This window comes from Fukomys damarensis, unplaced genomic scaffold (genome assembly GCF_012274545.1).
Source record: "Fukomys damarensis isolate Sample0158 unplaced genomic scaffold, DMR_v1.0_HiC HiC_scaffold_14, whole genome shotgun sequence".
Classification (NCBI taxonomy): Eukaryota; Metazoa; Chordata; class Mammalia; order Rodentia; family Bathyergidae; genus Fukomys; species Fukomys damarensis.
This window is the reverse complement of record NW_022900926.1, coordinates 15,362,837-15,383,194: the sequence shown is the minus strand read 5'-3', so window position 1 is coordinate 15,383,194 and position 20,358 is coordinate 15,362,837. Positions and strand designations below refer to the sequence as shown.

Here is a 20,358-nt window from a genome sequence, read left to right as displayed (position 1 = left end):
CATAAACCTCATTATACTTTTCATAAGTCAGAGTTTCAAAATCAAATTTTTGAAAGATATTACTCTTTAGTTCCCCTTACACCTAAATACATTGATTATTAAAGAACAAATTGTGTAAATTGTATTCTGTTTAGAAGATTTTATTTAAATGTTGTGGTGGACATTTTCAATTTAAAAATTACTTGGCAATGAAAGCCAAGAAATATGTTTGAATATATACCTTATAATGAATATAAAATGGATTATTCCAATTAAAATTTCTGTGTGACTAATTTAAGATTCTTTACAAGTTTCATTTTCTAAAGTGCTTTTAAGAATACAATTAAAAATTAATGTAAAGAAATGTGATTAAAATAATAGAAAACAAATAAAAATAGACAATTGTAGAGGAAAAAAATGAATTTTAAGAGGTAAATGATTTTTATTTCATGCTATAATTCCCCCTTTAAATTCAAGTTTAAACTTCCTGTTGATTGAGAATATTATTGGTTATTGAGGTTTAGCAAATAGCTGATGGAACCCGGAAAACCACAATAGGAAGCTGGGTTCCTGTGCGTCTACTTGTAAATTTGCATATCCACAAATATCTATAACCTCTATGCTTTTGAAAGTTGTGCTGTTAGTTTGGGATTAGTTTTGATATTCATGTTTTCCCTTAATAATATAAAAACCTCCAAGAAGTGATAATTTTCCACTTAAAAAGTTTAAATGATTGGTTTATGAAATTGACTCATACTTTTAAATTGTCTAAACATTAAATCTTTTTAAATGGATGCATAATAATCAGTACATGACGTAGACTTGTTGTACATACTTCTGAAGTAAAAGCAGGATGAATTAATGAATGACTAAATTTTTGAACTGGGAATTGTTGAAATTTTCCCAGATAGCAGTGAGAAGGCACCACAGAAGCAAGTCATTTGCTTTAGTGCTCCTCTAGTTTTAATAAGGCCTCACAGTTCTCAAGGCTTACTGACCACCTTGGGAGGATTCATCTAAACAAATCAGGTTGGCCTCTGTCCAACGCCAGTCCAGTCTCTCGAGCCCCTATAACTAATGAGAATTTTTAAATTGGTTGTCACCAGTTTAGGATGAATCGATCTGCACATTCATTTTGACTTTTGTGCCTTTGTGTATTAAAAATTAGCATGGCCACAAATGAATTTCCACTCCCGGTAATCATGGAATTAAAAGGAAACTCTGTATTCATGATCCTAATTGCATGGATTGCTTATCATAAATTTCTTGTTTTTACTGTGTTATATGTAGCACTTTTAGAATTCCTCCATCTTGAATTAATATTCTAGTTGGTTGTCATAGCATCTTTGGATTATGGCCTTTTGCAATCTTTTAAAAATTACAGAATTTCGGAGCAGAGGGGAAGGCATTGCCATGTCTTTCTGGCAGAGTTAATGAAGGGAATTTAATTGTACTGCCAATTAAGTAATGTACATACTAAAATTTCCACTGACTGCTGTAACCATTTCTTTTTTTAGTATAAAATATCTTCTCTCTTTTACTTCACTTAAGTCCTTGAAATACATGAGTAAGCCAAGTAGATTTTGCTGATAGACCCACAAATGCTTTTAAAATGACTGTTATTCCACAGGAGTGTTTCCGCTGTGAGTTGCCTGTGTTTGCTAAACTTAAATGATATTCCTCAAAAACTCGAAGCCTACTAAGATGCAATGATTTTCTGATTTTTTAAAAAAATACAGTTTTAAGTTTGTCCAGGGGAGCATCTATAACCTTTTATTTGATAATAACTTGTAAGGTTAAAAGAAGAGGCACGGAGCAAAATGGATTAGACTTGTGCCTAGTGTTTGGCTATTGTATTTGTTACTTTCAAGAGAAGCGTATCTCTGCTTCTTTTAGAAAGAATGAACTGTTAATAGTTCAACCCAGGAATCCCTGGAGTGTGGCTTGCCTGCTGCACAGGGAAGTCTACTCTTTGGGTGTGACATGGCTTACATATCTGGCAGGGTGAGGCTTGCTTTAGTGTGATTCTTCCCCAAACACAGGGCCACACCCTTTCCCTCCAAGCATCATGGGGAGTTTCTACTTCACACCTTCTTGTTTTTCCTCACAAAGTGATTCATACCCAGTGTGTGGTCACTGATGCCCCACCCCCCAATTTTTGCAAAGAGAAAAGAGAAATAGAAGAGAGCAACAGACTGAATGTTTAGAAAAAATTCTTCTTTGACTGAGCACAGACTTGCTGTAATGGCGCTCCTCCTTTCCCTCCCTGTGTTCAGTGTGATTGTTGATTGAGAGGGAGATAACAAAATAGAGACCTCAGAGATAAAATGTGGCTGCCCTCACAAACCCACTGGGTCAGATCCATTTTACTGTTGAGGGCTGCGGAACAGGGAAGAAATTGAAGTAGCTGGATGCAAAGGCTGATTAGACACTGTAATTACTCCGGTACACTTACTGGGACCATCAAAGACATTATTGTTAGCTGAAGGCTGCTAAGCAGTAGGTAGCCCTTTGGTGCAAGCCCATAGCCACCATCTACGTACAACTTCCTGGCAAGGGTTAGAGAAGAGTGAAGAGAAACCAAAGAGTCATTTTCCCATGGGTCTGTTCGTCAGAATTTGTACTCTTCAGTAAAATATACAGAATGTATTTTGTTCTGATGTATAAACCAAGTACACAGCATAATTTCAAGAGGAAATATATTTTGCAAAATGAAATGATCACTGAATGTTTTAGTGCCTATTTATTTGAAAGAGCGTGCATATTTTGGGTGGGGTTTTTATGTTTTAAATCACAGGTGATATAAGAAATTCAATTGGAAAACTAGCCTTGGTTGAAGCATTGAGGGGCTAGCGGAGGGGTTATTCCTTGTTTTCCTTGAGCTTCCCTTTAACAGTGGTCTATTGTCCTAGAATGGTATATTCATTTGCATGCATGAAAGCTGGAAACAACAATAGGGCCTTCAATTGATTTCTTTTGTTTTCCTTTTCAGCAAATGTCCCCAGCAGACCACAGGTAAGACCTAATGGCTTGATTGGCTCGTTGCTTGCTGATCCAACCTAGAATAAGCAGATTAGCTACCACTGATTTTGTCTTACTCCATTCTCCATGCAAATAAGTAAACTTGTTTGACATTTAAATTTTTAGTTGATTCTGTGCAAGTTTGTCAATCTGGAGGGGCCAGGGAGGGGAGTTCCTAAGCAGATCAAAAATATCGTGTGTTTGATTCTGTTTGTTTTGATATCATGTTATATACTATATAAAGTTAACCTGTATCAGTTGGCTGACCACTCTCTCCCATATCTGTAGCTATCACCAAGCATGGTTGAAAACAAAAAGTGACAAATACCAAAGTAACGGTACAAAGATTGTTACTTGAAGGGGAAAAAAAGATTCAGTCACTTAAAAATTTGTTGGGCTCTGTTGGTAGCTATAGCCTTATGCTTTTCAGTGTTTTCCTCATGAGGTACTCTTGGTAATAATGTGCCACAGTTCATCTTTCTTGAGAGAATGTTTTCTTCCATGCACTTTCTAGTAATTTTGAATCAGTGAACCTTCTGATTGACACATTAACCAAAGAAGCTGGCTTCTTAGCTAGCAGATAAGGGGCACGTGAAGTACCATACTGGTGTGGCAGTGAGAGCATGAAGGTGTTTTTTCTGAGTGCTTCTGGCACCCTAGTGAATTAAAAGCTGGGACTTCAACAAAGTGAGAGGTGGGGGAGGTGGTGTCAGAAATGTGAGCAGAGAATAGAGAATATGCTTGGAGAACAGGAGAGAGGATGCTTCCAGAAATGGAGTATCAGGGAATGACTGCATTAAAGGGGACCTCTTAATGTGCCATCAGGAAATTATCAGGCGAGGCTTCAGGGTCAAAGATGGCTTTAGACCGTGTGCTGGTTCGTAAACAAGCGCAAGAGTAGCTTGTGGATTGCCCTTAATATAGTAAAGTTGTTGTTGCGGCTTAGGCAACCAAGGAGAACAATTTAAGGCAGCAGGTAAAGCAGTGATTATAATGATTGAACTAGAACCTTCAGTTAAATGGTGAAAGGGATGAGAAATGCTTAGGAGATGGGGAAACAGAGAGGCCAGGGTCTATGAATTATAGAATCAGAGAACGGATGAAATCGTCATTCTGCCAAGGTAAGCTGAAGAGGTGGAGGTGATCCTCAGAAGGGGTGGGTAATTGAAACTGAAATGCTGGAGCAGTCACAGGTTTTGGTAATGGTCTGGATTTGAGGACATGGCTAAGAAAAGACGAGGATGGGATCACTGGGAGAGAGGAGCTCAAAGAACTGAGAGGCTAGGGTGTTGGCAGGATCGTTTGGGTGGGTGTAGCTTTTGTGTGGGTCACATGGAGCCATGCCCTCTTCAAGAAGTGAAACAGCATAACTCAAGGGGTCCGTGAATGACTGCGTTATGAGTGGGCTTTCATCTGAAGCCACTTTATTCAAATGGGTGTTTTTAGGGAGAAGAGAAAGAAGGAACCCCTTGAGGAGGTCTAGGCAGAGTTTCCTGAGTGTGCGAGGAATATGAGAATAAGTCCTGTGTGACTTTTACAGGTTATTGAGAAGCTGTATCTTCCCAGGAGATCTTAATAGCGATTAGAGCAAGCCGGGAAGGAAGCTTTCACTGAATGTGAGAACCCAAGTTTTCTGATGGGGAACCATGGTCCAGAGGGCAATGCTGGGAGGTGTCGCAAACTAGGGAGGTAGGACCTGAGGACACACTGCAGGGAGTGCAGATCTCTTTACGGCACACGGTACAGCAGAGGAAAGTGTGACCAGGAACCTGGAGCATTTTTGGCAGCTCATTAGAAAGAAATGCTGTGACGCCTTTAGTCCCGTTGATCCCAAAGTGTTGCTGAGGCTGTGTGTGACGCAGGGTGGGGAAGGGAGAGAGTAAATCCTCAGATACTTTACAAGTGCTCAGAATTTAAAACAGCAAGGGATAGTTGAGTCCTTCTTTGCTTTTAGATTTTAATAAATTGAGCATACGAAGATCTAAGTTATTCCTGCCAGTATAGCATCTTGATGGTTAGAACAAATGTCTGATTCATTATAGGAGGCCTTTTCCTTCTTCCTCCTTTTCTTCCACAGTACTTTGTTTTCATTTTTCACCTACCCCCTCTTTCCACAGCTTGGGTCAAATGGAAATTCATGAAAACTGTACCTTTTCTGCTGGGTAGTTGTGGTGCTGCTTATATTGTGTGGTCATTAAATTGGTAGAATTCTGAGATCTAAAATGAAAGTTATTGCGCACTTAGTGAACAGACCCTTCCGATTTTCAGGGATAGTAGAAAACAGAAATAATAAAAAATTCTTGAAGCCTTCATTTTGACTTGAAAGCTTCAGTTATCAATATTAATAGGGTAACAACAACTACCTTTCCCAAGTGGAATTGATTTCTCTCATTCTCTGTTCCCAAAATGCATAGAATTTACTCTGGTTGGACGCACCCCATGTTAGAAAGGAATTAGCAGCTACTGTTGAGATCTCTCACATACCTGCATCTTTCTTGAGGCTCTCATCTCAGTTCCTTGTAGCCCAACACATGCTTGGAACTCAGTGAACATTACCATCAATGTTCGCTGACATGACAGTGAAGGGTTCAGGGTATGGAATACAGCATCCCGCTTCATGCAGGAGAAGCTCTAGGCCAGAGTCCAGTGAGTGTGCTACTTCTGATCAACCTGGGAAGAGCACTCTTGGGCAGCTTTCCCAGCATCTTCTTTAGCAACACAAGTCCAGAGGGGCAAGACTTGTGCCACGTCCTCCATAAAGTAAAGGGCACAGACAGGGTGCTTTTACCTGGGAGTCCTGAAAACTTCCTCATAATTTATGAGGCATAGCCCCGTTTGGATGATTTTATTTTATAGTGATTTAAAAAATGTTTCTACAAAACACTTTTAAGAAAGCAACTGTGTGACCTTTCCTTGGAAAGGTTAATGCCACTCCCTCTACCGTGGCTGGGATACTCTTGCCTAGGACATTTTAAGTTTAATGGGCATCTCTGCCCACCCTTGGCTTTTTGATTCCTGTCTTTTTCTCTCGACCCATCGGGGCTTTGACAGATTGGAGTTGTCAGTGTGCCTGTTCTATAGGAGATGCTGTCACAGTCCTTTCATGAGGGTCACGTGCCTGCACTTGTGTCTTTCAGTTACTTTTGCCCCTTTCTGCAAAAAGAAGCCAAGTGCTCTCCATTTTAACTTGGTTTTGGCCTAAGTAAGAGGAAAAACATCCAGACTTTCTTCTTTGATATCTGCAATCATAAAAAGCACACTAGGTAGCTTCAGGATGAGAAGGGCTTCATCCCGGGAGCACAGGTCACACGGGAATTTAGGGCCCCCTTTAAATACAGCCTCACGAAGTCCGCCTCGTTCAGACAGATGCACTTCTGCTTCTTTGAGGAGTTGACAGGTCTGTGCTACCTGGAATGCTCTATGCAAATGTTGTGACAGTGCCGTTTTCCCTTCCCACAGGCCATGTGAAGTGTTCACCCCGCCAGCCAACATTTCCTGACGTCCAGTGTTGCCCTTTTCTGCAGATGCCAATTCCAAGTTCCATTTAACCCGAAGGTCCTTGGCTCCTGGACGCGTGCTTCTGAGCGTTGACCGAGTGTTCTGCTGAAGGAGCGAAACACTGACTATCCAAAGAGAAAAGGATGTTTTGTTTGTGTAACAATCATATATTATTGTTTTCTTCTTCCCTTTCTATGCAACTGTAAATTAATGGACAGAGAGGTATTTGGAAATGGTAATTAACACATTTGTCACTGATTTGTATAATGTATACAGCATTGGGAAAGTGGGAGGGGGCTTTCTAATATCATTCTGTCTTTTTAATACCCAGGACAAAAACGGAATTAGACCACTTCACAGTTTTACATTCCTTCTGCTGCTCCTGTTAATCTTGTACAGTGACTTTATTTCTTTGACTCTTTCACCATTATGCTTGGTTATTTATAATTCACCAGCCACATGACCAAATAGATTCTGTATATTCATTCCCATGATTTGGCCAAATTGGAAAGTTCATGCATTTCAATCAAATACTATACACACACACACACACACACACACAAATATATGTATATGTAACAGCTCTGAGTATACTGATTAACTTTATTTGACATCATACACTTATTTCTTTAGTGATAACCCCAGTAAAAATCATGTGGGCCTAAAGGGCATGTCTACTCAGATTTTTCCCCCAGTTTTTATTTCTTTTTCTATGTAAGTAGGTCTCGATTTCTTTATTTATTTCACATCCCAGTCTATATGATAGAGTGCATTATAATAATCTCAAAGATCATTTTACCAGAGGTTGCCCATGTAAGCGTCTTTTTATTTTGACACAGAAACAAAAGTTGGCACAACTTTTCTATCCCCAGGGCTTTGATTTTTATCATAATGTACACAGCAGACCTTTACTTACCATGAGACATGAACGCATCATTGTCTTTAGTTCCTTTTGAAGAGAATTTTAGTGTTGTTTTTTATTTTCAAGTCCTGTATAATTCTTGTAACTCCTAGACGCTTTCTTTCTGAGAGCAGACACAAATTTAGTGCATGTCTCGTTTTACCTTTTGGAGGGATGAACAGGATGAACTTCCTGTCACTTGATCAGTATATTTGGGAAGGATGTTTTCCAAAAGCTTGTGCCAGAACTTCTTCTGAAGAGTGAAGTTAATGAAGTTCATGTCAGATGGGTGTATCCTTCCCTCATACCTCGGGTGCATTCAGTTTAGGTATATGGATTTTATTTAACATTTAACGGGTTCATTGAAAACATGTCACTTAATTACCAAATGTAGTGAAACCAAAAATAAAAATGAAAATAATGTGTTTTGATTCAAGCATATCTGCTTTTAAAACATCAGGACATTGTAACTTTGGGTTCTCTTTCACTGGGATTTGGCCAAGAAGGAGGCTTGAAGTTAGAAATTGTTATTCTTTTAGAATAGTTTGGGTGGGTTGGGGGGCAAGGGTGTCTATTTGCAGCATAGATATTTTGAGAAGAAGAAAAATGTTTTATATAAGAGGAAAGCCATGACTGACCACCTTTCTACCTCAAATCCATCTTCCTCCATCCTGTTGGAAACAGCTTTATGCCGCTATAGTCTGCAAAGTGTAGAGCTTTTATCAGGCCACACGATACCCAAGAAAGCACCTATTTAATGAAGAAAAAAAAATTCCCAGAACTCCGAAATCCAGGTTGTAGATTTGGTGTCTTCCTTGTTATTACTTTGAGAAGTCACGTGTTAATTTTTTCTGCCTGTATTTGTATGCAACATGTTCTCTATCTGCTATTACAGAAAAACTACATAAAACACTACATTGTAACCATCTAAATAATAATAAAATAAATATATTACAATAACAATGAAAAATAAATATATTGTTCTTTTGAAATATGTGGTAAAAAGCTAATCATAGAATATCATCTAATCTGGTTACATGTTGTATTTTTCATCCTGAATAAAAGTAATTTTAACACAAAATGACTTTGCTATTCTGCTGTATCCACTGATAGAATATCATCTTTGAAAGTATATTGATGAAATTATAAAGAGAGCCTGAACATGGTATTTTCTCTCATACTCACTGATCCATTCTCCTTTTGTTCTCATTGTCTCACTTTCTTCTCTTTTACACATGCATAATTCTTAATTTCCTTTTCAGATCAAACGTTTATTGATAGGAAAAAATGTTAGATGCTAAAATTATGTGCATAAAGCCTATTGAGCCATCATTTTCATAACTTGAATTTACTGGCATTTAGTTGGTTATGCTTTCGAATCCACACTTAGCCTTAGGCTCTCAGCATATGTGCTTTTTGTGTGTGTCCTGGAGTGTAACCATCATCAATTTCTAAAGCCATCCAATAGGAAACAGTGTCAAGAATCATGTTGATTCAAAAAGTTTTATGTGAAGTAGAAAAATCCCCTGAACTATAATTTGTTAATGTAAACCTGATACATTCTGATGCACTAACATTTAACCATCTTGACTCCAAGAAGTAATACTCACATTAAGAATTCCTAAGGAAACAGTTGGTTTCCAGCAACTTATTCTGTATATAGTTGAAAACGGAAGTGAGAACAAATGAAAAGGATTTTTTTTTTTCCTGCTGAGCCTTCAGTTGCTTACACACCATTGCAGCTTTTTTGGAGAATGTAGCTTTCCCTGTTGGACACCCTATCTCCCAAACACGTTCATCATTTCAGTAGACTAACTCTTCTAGACACCTTTCTAATTTCACTAGTTGAGAGCGTAATGAAAATGCAGTGAAACACCACGGACACCCTACTAAAACCTGTGAATATGGTCCAAGACTTCATTGACATATAAGGTCAGCTTGTGTTTATGTGCAGTTACGTGAGCAGAATGAGCCTGCTGTGGAGGCGGCCAGGAGACAGTCACAGGCACAGCATATCCAGTACCTGTGACATCAGCTGTCTGTCACCACATAATGTTACATGGCAGCTGTGAAGCCTCCAGAAGCAGCCTTGTTTAGCTCGAGAAGTGGGGGTTCAGCGGGCCCAGGAAGCACGCTTGTAATCTCAGCTGGACTTGCTCACGTTGGTGTGAGCCTTGGGTCACCGGAGGGCTCCCCTGATGGTGCTGAGTTTGCCCCCACACTGGGGATGACTGGCAGTTGGCTGATGTGGGATGGCAAACCCAGGGGCCCTGAGGAAGCTCAGCTGCATGCTTCCGAGCCTTGTAGACTTACCTGATGGTTGTCATCCACAAGCCCGCTCACGGAACAAGGTTTGTGAACTTGGACTGGGAGGGTAAGGCACGGAATCACAAGGCAGACTCTAGGGAGGTTTCTGGAAGGCTTCTTCTTTAATCAGGAAATGCATGGGCTTATATAAGGAATCATGGAGGAGGAGCATTTAACATTTGGCGCTATTGGAGGCACGGTGGAGTGATTTTTCCTGGGTGAGGCGAAGGAGTGACGGACTAGCGGCGGAGGTGTAGCCTGTTGGACCCAGCATCTATGCACTTGGGCGAGTTAGCTCAGCCTTAGCCAGGTCTCCGAGTTAGCTCAGGAGGTAGGAGTGCAGTGCACCTGTCCCAGCCAGGCTTGAACTTCTCACACACCTGGTATGCAGCAGTGTGGCACGTGGATGGAGGTTTTCACTAACAACCGAAGCAACAGCACTTAAGCCAAATTCTGTTGGCCAAAGAAAATTACTAAGTATGAAGCCTAAGTGTGAAGTACAAATTCCACCTCCAATGAGAGAAAATGCAAAGTCACAGAACAAAAAGTGTAAGGAAAGTGCATGGAAGGTAATGAACTGGGGCCAGTGGGTCTCGCTGTATAAACTTTGAGCAAAGTAAGGACTTCAAGGTGAAATCACTGAAGTGTCAATTTCCTTGGGCAACATACCAGTTCAATGAAAGGGAAAGGAAGTAGTCCCTTTATAGAAGTGTGTGTGTGTGTGTGTGTGTGTGCGTCCCAGGGACCGAACCCAGGACATTGTACTTGTGAGACTGGTGCAGTGACATTGAGCTAAATCCCTGGCCCAATGTAAGACCTTCTTTTAAAACAATGGTCAAACTGGGCTCCTCCAATCCAATTACAAAATAAAATAAAACAAAAACCAACCAGCCAACAAACAAAAACCCAGTATGAAAGCTTAGCATTTGTGTACCCTAAATCATAAGAAAATGAGATTTCAAGAAAGGAGAAAATCTAGATGAAAAATGGAGTAAAATTTTCTAGACACAGGAGAACATTTATTCTGACAATCGTTAAATAATTTTCGCTAGAAGAAGACAAAAAGACAGGCATGATAGTGGATATTTAGTAATTCCAGCTACTTTGGAGGCTGAAGTAGGAGAATTTCAAGTTCAAGGCCAGCCTGGACAACTTAGTGACATTCTGTCTCAGAATTAGAACATTTTTACAAGGATTAGAGTGAGGATCAGGTTAAAATCTGGTTGAGTGAGGAGCACCACACCCATCTCTCCTGAGAAAACTCCGAGGACTATTAGGACTGGAATAATCCACCCCCTCGGGTGTGTAGAGATCTGACCTTCGATAAACTGTTCCTCTCAAAAACCTCTAAAGTCCGGACTCCATTCACCTCGGGCCCTAAAGCATACGATCCAAAACCTAACACGTGTTAGGGGCCAATAACGGTGTGCCGGCCCCACACAGCTAATTTATTGGTAGTTGTTTTTTGTTTTGTTTTGTTTTTGGTACCAGGGATCAAACTCAGGACCTTGCTCTTGTGAGGCAGGTGGCAGCACCACAGAGCTAAATTCCCGGCCCTACTGGTAGTGTTTTTAGCTTTGCATGGTGGTAATTTGGAAACATAAATTGACAGTTTGTCCTCGGGCCCTTCTGACATTGAACTTGCAATGGTATTAACGTTCTTTGAAAAGACAGAACTAAAAGTCTATATATAGAGAGAGATGTAGAAAAGATTTATTACAAAAGAATGGCTCATAAAATTATGAAGCCAGAGAAATTCCCCCATTGGCTGGCTGCAAGTTGGAGGCCTTGCGGTTTAATTTCAGTTCAAACCCAAAGGCTGAGAACCCAGGGATCCAGTGGTATAAATTCCTATGTGAGTCTAAGAACCCTAGAACCAGAAGCCACAGCATCTCGAGGTAGGGGAAGGTGGATTTCCCAGCTGAAGCAGAAAGAGCAAGTCAGTACTTCCTCCTCCCTTTCCTTCCACTGCAGCACCCATGGGGCTGGGTAATTCTTAGCACCTGTGTGTTGGTGGTCTTTATTCAGTCGACCAATCCCAGTGCCAAACTCTTTCAAAAACACCCTCATAGACACAATCCAGAAACAGTATTTGACCAGCCTTGTGGGTAACCCTCCATTCAGACAAGTTGACACTTATAATTAACCGTCACAGTAGTTAAATGGGAAAAGTTCCCGGATTGCTATAGGATGTAATTACAATGTCTTCCTGATACTACTTTAAGAACATGTTTCAGAATTATTAATGTATTGATTTTAAAATTTTTACTCCAAGTCAATTATTTATTTTTCTTTTAGGTGAAATGACACTACTATTGGAAAGAATTAAGGTATTGTAGTGTAATTTTGACCAAGTGGATATCAAAATTCAGAATAGTCTTACTCTGTGAATCTCATGAGCTGTGTGTGTCCAGTGGGGAACCATGGATACTCACATGGGTGCTTGTGATGTCTAAATGCACACACATGTCCCACACCATACACATCACATCCTGTTCTCATCCTACCTCCACTTCATCAGGTTTATATCGTCCGTATGTGTAATCCAACAAAGCAAAACATATGGTGGACATAGTACGTCAGTGATAAATTATCAAAATCTAAAAGGTGAGAAAGTTTTGGGTTACCTGACTAGAGGATGTTACCCATGAATCAGCATTCTTCCTTACTTTGAAAATTAATGGCTATAATTGCTTTGAAAACAAAGTATCTGAGTGTCTTGTGTGTGCAAGATATTGCTCAAGTTGCCCAAAACAAAGTAAGGCGTTAGTTCCTGCCTAACCTAGTGGATAAACCCAGTGAAAAGCAAGTACTTGCAAAAACAGTTGGGAGCCAGAAGGAGGATTAGTAGATCCCTATAAGAGCACAGTGCACACCCTACACCCTCATAGGAGGTCTTTCTAAATATAGATACAGCTCAAGAAAAAAAAATCTGTAATTAACCACTACCTGAAGAATATTTTAACAGCTAACCCATGATGTCCCATATGCTTACTTGTATTATGCTGAGAGTACTAAGAAGACACCATAAGTTCACTAAAAATGTAATGGCTACAGGAGCATTTTCCCCAGTGAATGGACTCCCTGGATAAGTAATTTTAAGAAAATGCATGCTCTGGTGCCCTTTGGAGATTCATAATACATGTGAACTTATTAAAAGCTCTCAGAAATCCAAAGAAAAGAAATCTGCCTAAATGCACTTTACTTTGTATTTCTAAGTGTTTAATCAGAGAACTTTTTGTATCTTACCTATTAACATGCTGTCATGTACACTTGGGAAGATGAATTAATGTCATACGTTTTAATTTCCAAATATGTAAGTAGCAACCCTTGAAGATTATAAAAATGATAAGTGAATAATAAGGTAATTATCAGTATCAATTCAGAATTTTAAAAAGGATCAGTCTCCTTATATTACAAGCAACACATTTTAAAGATATGCTAAAGCATGAATAGAAATCAAAGAAAACAAAATGACAGATTGCCTTCAGCCTAACCTTGCTTTTAATTTTAAAAAAATTTATATTTCTAAAAAACAATTTATAATTCTAAAATTCATATGGCCTAGAGAAGCCATGTATATGAAGCATTGTTAACTAGGTATACAAAAATACATTGTAAATAGGTATTACAGAAATAATAGGAGTTAGCAATGGCTAGGGCATTCAAAAAATGTTTCCTAGGATCCCATTTGTTGTTTGTTCCTTCGCTTTAGTAATAGAATGTATTAGTCAGCTTTCTCAACTCTGGGACTCAATTTCTGACACCTTCAGCTTAAAGGAGGAGAGGTTTAGTCTGGTTCCTGGTTTCAGAAAATTCAGTCCATGGCCAGCTGATTGCAAGGCAGAAACAACACAGTCTAAGGTCACGGTGCAGCAAAGTTGTTCACTTCCTGGTGGCCAAAGGCAGAGCAGGGGAATGGAGCCAGAGAGAAAGGGGCCAGGGGCCAAGGTCATGCCTTCATCACCCACCCACACAGGCCCCAGAAATGTGCTTTACTAATCCCCTGGGCATTTCTTAAGCCAATCAAGTTGACACAATTAAGTTTAAATGTCACAGGGACTCCTAGATTTTGCTAACACTAAGTAGGAAATCATCCAATGAGAATGTGACTGCTGTGTATCCTGTACATAGCTTTTCTCCTTCTCTCTCATCTGAAAGATTCCTTTTTATAAAGGTCTGACTTTTGGCATACAGGTTAAAACTGCTTTCATTTCTCTTAAAAAGTAGTATTGTGCCTTAGGTGGTCCAAATTGTCTGAGATGTTTTATAATATCTATTTTTTATTGCATCTAGCAAAATATGACTGATTATTATACTTATTTCTCACACTCCAGTAATAACAAAAAGAGGAGTCCTAGACAGCAATCACTGGAAGTGTGCCTATCATTACAATCCTCCTAAGATTAATTACCGAGTACCAGTTCCCTTGAGGTTTAGCACATGTAGATCCAGCACTTAGGTGTAAGTCCTAAGCCGGGGCACTTAGGACAAAACCCGTGAACAAGGTAACCCCGAGTATATACAACTGCAATCGGCCTCACATCAAAGACTAATAAATTATTCAACTTATGTTTAACTCATCTTTGCAAGATTTAACAGAGCTGTTAGAGTAGTGACATTGTGGTTCTTATATCTCCTTCCTCAGAATTTCTTAGAGTTTAACATACTCTCTCCTAGTCCTACTGCCTATGAATCTTCACAGGCCATGCTTGCAAGGAGTCTCTGATATATAGTTCTGTTCATTCCCCACAAATACCACTAACATAATTGTTAATAAGGTAAAGCTTACTATCATTTAAAGTGATTTAAAAAAAAAAAAACAACACTACTTGGCCGTTTCTGTAGCATCTCTGACAAGAAAGGACGTGTTAGGACTCAAAAGGAAGACGACACAATGGTTGAGGGTTGGTAAGTGCAACAAGATGCACATCTAGAGACCAGTTTTGAAGAATCTTGGGCAATGCAGTTTGATGCTATCTGTTGAAGGGTTAAAGTTTGATGTTCATTGTACCAATGGTTTTTTTTTTCAGTTGTGATAACGTCACGATGATGAAGACAGAGCAATACCAAAACTACATCAATAAAGACAACTGATATGTGAAGCGCTGTAGTTGTTTTCAGTTCTCAGCCCAGATGAGGGAGTGACCACTAATACCTGTAGGCATTATCAAACTACATGTTTACAGCAATGTAATGTATCATCCTTGAGTGTCTTGGAGGGAAGGTCACTCTGGCTTCCATGAGGTCGATTTCTCATTCTTTTTGTTGAATGATCACTGGGCAGGGTGATAGTTACAGACTGTATGTAAAATTTTGGGAGTACAGAACTAAGCACTGAAACCCAGACAATTATTAAGAAAAGGATTATGATGAGGCCTTTCCTACTTTTCAGTCAGGAACAGCCTAAGCTACACAAGAGATTAGATCTGGACTTAGAATAAGGGATCAGAGTTACTAAGCAAAAGCTTACACATTGATAATTTATTTGTTTGAATCTCAGATCTCATTAGTAATATTACAGATCTAGAAGGATGTAATCAAAACATTTATTCACAGAACAGCACGTATTTCCCTTGAAATGCTCTTATTATATTTAAAGCTGTATTCTGAACCACTACTTGCTCAATTTCCTGAACCATTTAGGCCAAGGATCCTATCACTTGGGTAGTATTGTCTAGCTCTCCTGCCAGTACACAGCACATGGCATATATGATTCTTCCAAACCTTTAGAATTCTTGTAAAGTGTGGAATGAATTATCTTATGGAGAAAATAAAGTAACAAATTACTCTTCTTGAATAGTTACAGATCCCACATCAAGGCCCAATTTTTACACTTCTTATGTAACAATCAATACGACACTATTATTTAACAACCTCTTTGTATAGGAAAGAAAATTGATTGACCAATACCTACTCTGGATGATGTTGGGATTATTCTGAAAGAGAACATAAATTTACCAGTATAAAAAGTCCTCATCCAGGTAGGTAAAGATACAACACTCATCATTGGAGAACTAGCCAATGGTTCCTTTTTTGTCAAAATATTCCTATGGAACAACACTGTATCATTGTAAAACAATTTTGAACCATTACCATCCCACTTATCTATTTTGTCACTAGACAGGGAAATTTGTAGAATTGATATCTTGAGACATAGATCTAAGACAAGGAGGTTATTTGTCATATTTACAAAATCTGTCAAATTGAAACAACCTCCAAAGTCATCCTCTCTATTCCTGGTCCTAAGTTCTATTTCTGTGATGGTTCTACTACAAAACCTGGCTCCCATGAAAGGTCCTTTCAGTAGAGACAGGATCCAACTTTTCTAGGTATAGTGAGATAAAGCATTTATATTTCTAATGTTATATCCTTTTTATGGACTCAACTCAATTGTTTTATAGTTACTGATCTGGGAATGCCTTGAAAAACAAAGACTGTTAAGGAAAAAATTTACCTCTTTCGGATAAGTCATGTTCTAGGTAACGAGTTTTGACAAAATTTTATTTTCTTTTTTTTTTTGGATGCCTGATGTCCTTGCTGAGCTAAAATAGTGAACAGATAGATCAATCTTGGATGTCTCTTTATCCGCTGAACACAACAAAAGGTCAGCCACAATTGGGTAAGAATAAAATCATGGAGAAATTTAAAGTTCTTGGGGTTATAGCTGAAGAAAAATGACAAATAAGAGGGGGCTTCAGTTTTTTTCCTGATTTTTTTTTCCAGGAAGAACCAAGAACATATTGACTATTTTGATCTTAATGAAACAGTAAAACAAGAAGAACACAGATTTACTACTGTGAAATTGTAGTGTTAAGAGGTACCTAAAAGAAAGTAGTATAAGTGTGTGGTACTACAAAGGAGCAAGGAACAATTACTCTGATGTCTTGGGAAAAAAAGACACCTGTCCTCTGGGATTTTTACAGGGGTGATAGGAATGCTGTGAATAAGGGTGCAAGATATGATGAGCTCTTTCTTAGATTGTTGGTTATTGTCTTCGTCACTTTCCTATCCCTGAGACAAAATACCTGCTACCCACACCTGAAGGAAGATAAGTTTATTTGAGGCTCATAGTTTCAGGGAATTCAGTCCATGATTGGCAAGGAGAGCCCTGGCAGAGAAAAGCTGCTCATCTCTTGGAAGCCAGAAAGTAGAGAAGCGAGGACCCAGGACAAGAATGTTTCCTTCCAGTTCACGCCTGCAGTGACCTACCTGCCTCTTGTGCCTAGACCTTATATCCAAACAGCACAGTCAGCTATAAACTCATTAATGGACTAATCCACTAATGTGGGTGGGGCCCCATGATCCAGTTACCTTCCTAAAATGAGTTCCTCTGAACTCATGAAACTTTGGGAGGACATTTTAGATCTAAGTTATAACTTTTGGAGTCCCCCATTATTCTCTGGTTAAGAGAGTATTGTTCAGATTGAGTTGAAGTTTAGACAAAGCATTCACAACTGTGATAGGCTTAGTCCCCAATATACATACAACTTACATTAGTAGAATGTCCACACAAGTATGGTATCTCTTTTAGATCTATAATGTACACTTGAATGAGATACACAGACATAGGTAAGTCAATGTCCAAATTCACTATGCCATTATTATGAATAGAGAGGCCCTTGGGAGTTTCAAAAAAGGATATTTGATAAAGGGGCTTGGAACCTTTGCTTGTCCACTTTTTAAATAAGCTTTCCATTTATCCATCATAAAATAACAAGGCGAGACAAATAGTTGTGTTAATATTAAGGCAGTTTGCACCAAGAAAAAGATGTTTTGAATCTGATCAAATAACAGAATCTGATCAAAATGGATTCCTTATCTGTAAGAGTTAAATGTGCAGTGTAGAAACCTCACCTGGCAGCTTTTGCTGTGGTGGCAGAGCCAGCTTAATTTGCATTTCCTCAGAGTTCCTCCAGTTCCCTCCAAATACCTGTTTTCTGAGTAAAGGTTCTTGAGCCACTGCAACTATCTTGGTGTGAATTCTAATGTTGCCAGTTACGGTTTTCTTAAAACAAAACAAAATGCCAAGATATTCTATTAGTAAATTAATGAGAGTGCCTTTCTTGATAGTGTTTTATAGGAAGAGGAAAGAGAGGATCTATATGAGGGTTTTAGATCTTCTACAAAGTAGAGTTTCCGTGTAGAGGCTTAATTAGGACTGGATAAGGATCATGACTCGTAGACCTATCAAAGTGAAGGTTCTTGAGGTCACATTGCAAAAGTTCCTGAGAAATGAACAGATGTTTGACAGTATTACCAAAGAGTTTAACAACTTGGTATTCATTTAAATACTGGTTAGCGAAGTTCCCTGAATAAGCATTGGAGTTATTTGCAACGTCCACCTTTCTGAGCAAGAGATTCCTGGCTAGTAAAGGCATGTGGACAAAGACAGTGGAATGTGGGGCTGTGGATTTAGGTTCTGCTGTCTGCCTCGCAAGAGCAAGGTCCCAAGTTTGATCCCTTATACAAAAAAAAAAAAGTAGAATGTCAAAGCAATATTAGTAAAATCCTGTTAACATAGTAAGTTGTGCACACATGGATACTGAATATACGTTTATACACTCTATCTCAGTTGGAGTGTTGCATATACACAAAAGTAACTACCTTAGTTGACTGTACAAATAATGGTCATAGTACTTATGAAAATGGACTGTAAACTTAGAAATGCCAATTACAAATTGACCACCAACAATTAATAGGATGCAAATAGCACTTCACTTTAATTTCATCCTTTCTATCCTAAAATGTTCACTAAAAATCACAATTTTATTTCTATATTTTGAGCGCATAGATGCTTTATGTGAAGGGTTAAGGGATGGAATATGTGATTTATTTTGCAAGGGTGTGTGTGGTGAGGTGTTTATTTTTGCAGTTCAAACTGAAAACACAAGGCACATATTTTTTGGACTTACTTTTGGATGTAAAGACATGTAGCGTAGAGTGTAGGAGCAATGCTTTAATACATTTAGGGGAAAATCCCAGTAATCATTAACCAGTGAGATAACGGTTGTCAAATTTCATGAGGCAAAAATCTAGAATCAGTAAAGTAGAATCTTTACACCAAGATTAGATGGCCCTTGCCAGGCACAGTGGTGCAATTCTGTAATTCCAGCACTTGGAAGGCTGAAACAGGAGATTTATAGGGAGCTCACGGACAGCCTGGGCTACATTGTGAATTCAAGCCCAGCCTGAAGTATATAGCAAGACTTTGTCTCAAAAACAAAACCAAACCAAAAAATGACAAAAACTAAGATTAGATGATCGTCTGCAGCAAACTAGTCCATAAATTTAGGCTTAATTTCAACTATTGGTTCTCAAAATGTTGTTTTTGGCCCCTCAGTGTCAGTGCTACTGTAACTACAATACATTTCTTATGTATTGTATTTATGTATTTATGTGAATACATTTTTTTTGTTCCACTCCAGACCTGACTCAGAAACTTTGGTATTGGGCACATAATCTTACTTTAATTAGTTGTATTGGTAATTTGGGTAGAGGCTCGAGATTGAGAACTTTCTATGTTAAGAAGAATCAAATTGCACTAAAACACATCACCAAGCTTCTGAACATTTTGGGAACCAAAGATTGTAAACACTGAAGAAAACAATCTGAAAGATTACCTGTGCATGGGAGAATTTCTTTTATTTTAACAAATTAGAGTTACAAATGTTTTTAGAGATATCTAAAGGCAAAAAGTTACTACTGTTACGTATTTGAAAAATAATAAAATCATGACTCACAAACACAACATGAACATATTTTAAGCATTTATTTAACTCTTTAATAAGAGAATCGGTAAGATACTAAACACTGTATAGTAGAATTTGTCAGATTCTAGCGGAAGTAGTAAGATTAAGATTATTTGAAACTTTCAAGAGTATTTTAAAATAGTATTAGGTATAGAATTGTATATGTAATATAATTTTACCATTTTAATCATTTTAAGTGTATAGTTCAGCGGTAATAAAATACATTTACATCATTGTACAGCTCTCACTTCCATCCCTTAAAATGTTTTCATCATTACAAACTGAAAGTCCTAAATGGTGTAGCCATTAAACACAGACTCACCACCACTGCCTCTCCCAAGGGTTTTACAACCACTACAGGTATTCCTCATTTAATGGCCCAGTCCCTGTCCTGAGTCTAGGTCATTAAATGAATGGGTCACTAAGTGAGGAACTGTATACAGTATGTATGTGACGATATTCAGAGCAAAGAAATATCTAAAGGAAACTCCAACTTGATGATTTTGCCTTTTATGTGTGTGACGCTTATATGTAGTACTGTAATATGTAGCAGAATATAAAGCTACATACACTATAGTACTGTACAGCACAATTAGCAAAAATAACAGTACTGCACAAAAAGATGCACTGTACAAAAAGAGATCTAGGGCCTATTGACAAGATGCTCAGAAGTGTCAAAAAACAAAACAACAACAACAACAAAAGGACAGGTAGTGAGTCTGAGCAGTGGGTCGGAAGTCTGAACGGTGTGCCTTGGTTGTAAGTCCAGCTGCTAAGCAGGTAGGTCATTAAACAAGGAATGTCTGTATCCTACTTTCTGTCTCTGGTTTTGCCTGTGGCAGTGAGTCACACAATATTTCTCCTTTTGAGTCTACCTTATTGCCCTTGGTCTAATGTCTC

The 20,358-nt window shown here is 38.6% G+C and overlaps 1 protein-coding gene and 1 long non-coding RNA gene across 9 annotated transcripts in view; both read left to right on the top strand.

Annotated features, from left to right (window-relative positions):
- Positions 1 to 6,837, top strand: part of Utrn (utrophin) — a 479,533-nt gene extending 472,696 nt beyond the window's left edge. For all 8 annotated transcript variants that reach the window (XM_010626629.1, XM_010626631.2, XM_010626630.2 and 5 more), the window contains 2 exons: positions 2,972 to 2,994; positions 6,460 to 6,837. In XM_010626629.1, the coding sequence (XP_010624931.1) occupies positions 2,972 to 2,994; positions 6,460 to 6,468 (32 nt within the window). In that variant the 3' untranslated portion in view covers positions 6,469 to 6,837. The remainder of the gene's footprint in view (positions 1 to 2,971; positions 2,995 to 6,459) is intronic.
- Positions 6,838 to 9,555: 2,718 nt separating this feature from the next.
- On the top strand, positions 9,556 to 14,800 carry LOC104863942. Its single transcript, XR_780732.1, has 3 exons — positions 9,556 to 9,750; positions 12,005 to 12,036; positions 14,740 to 14,800. It is a non-coding gene; the product is annotated as an uncharacterized LOC104863942 (long non-coding RNA).
- The last annotated feature ends 5,558 nt before the right edge of the window (positions 14,801 to 20,358 follow it).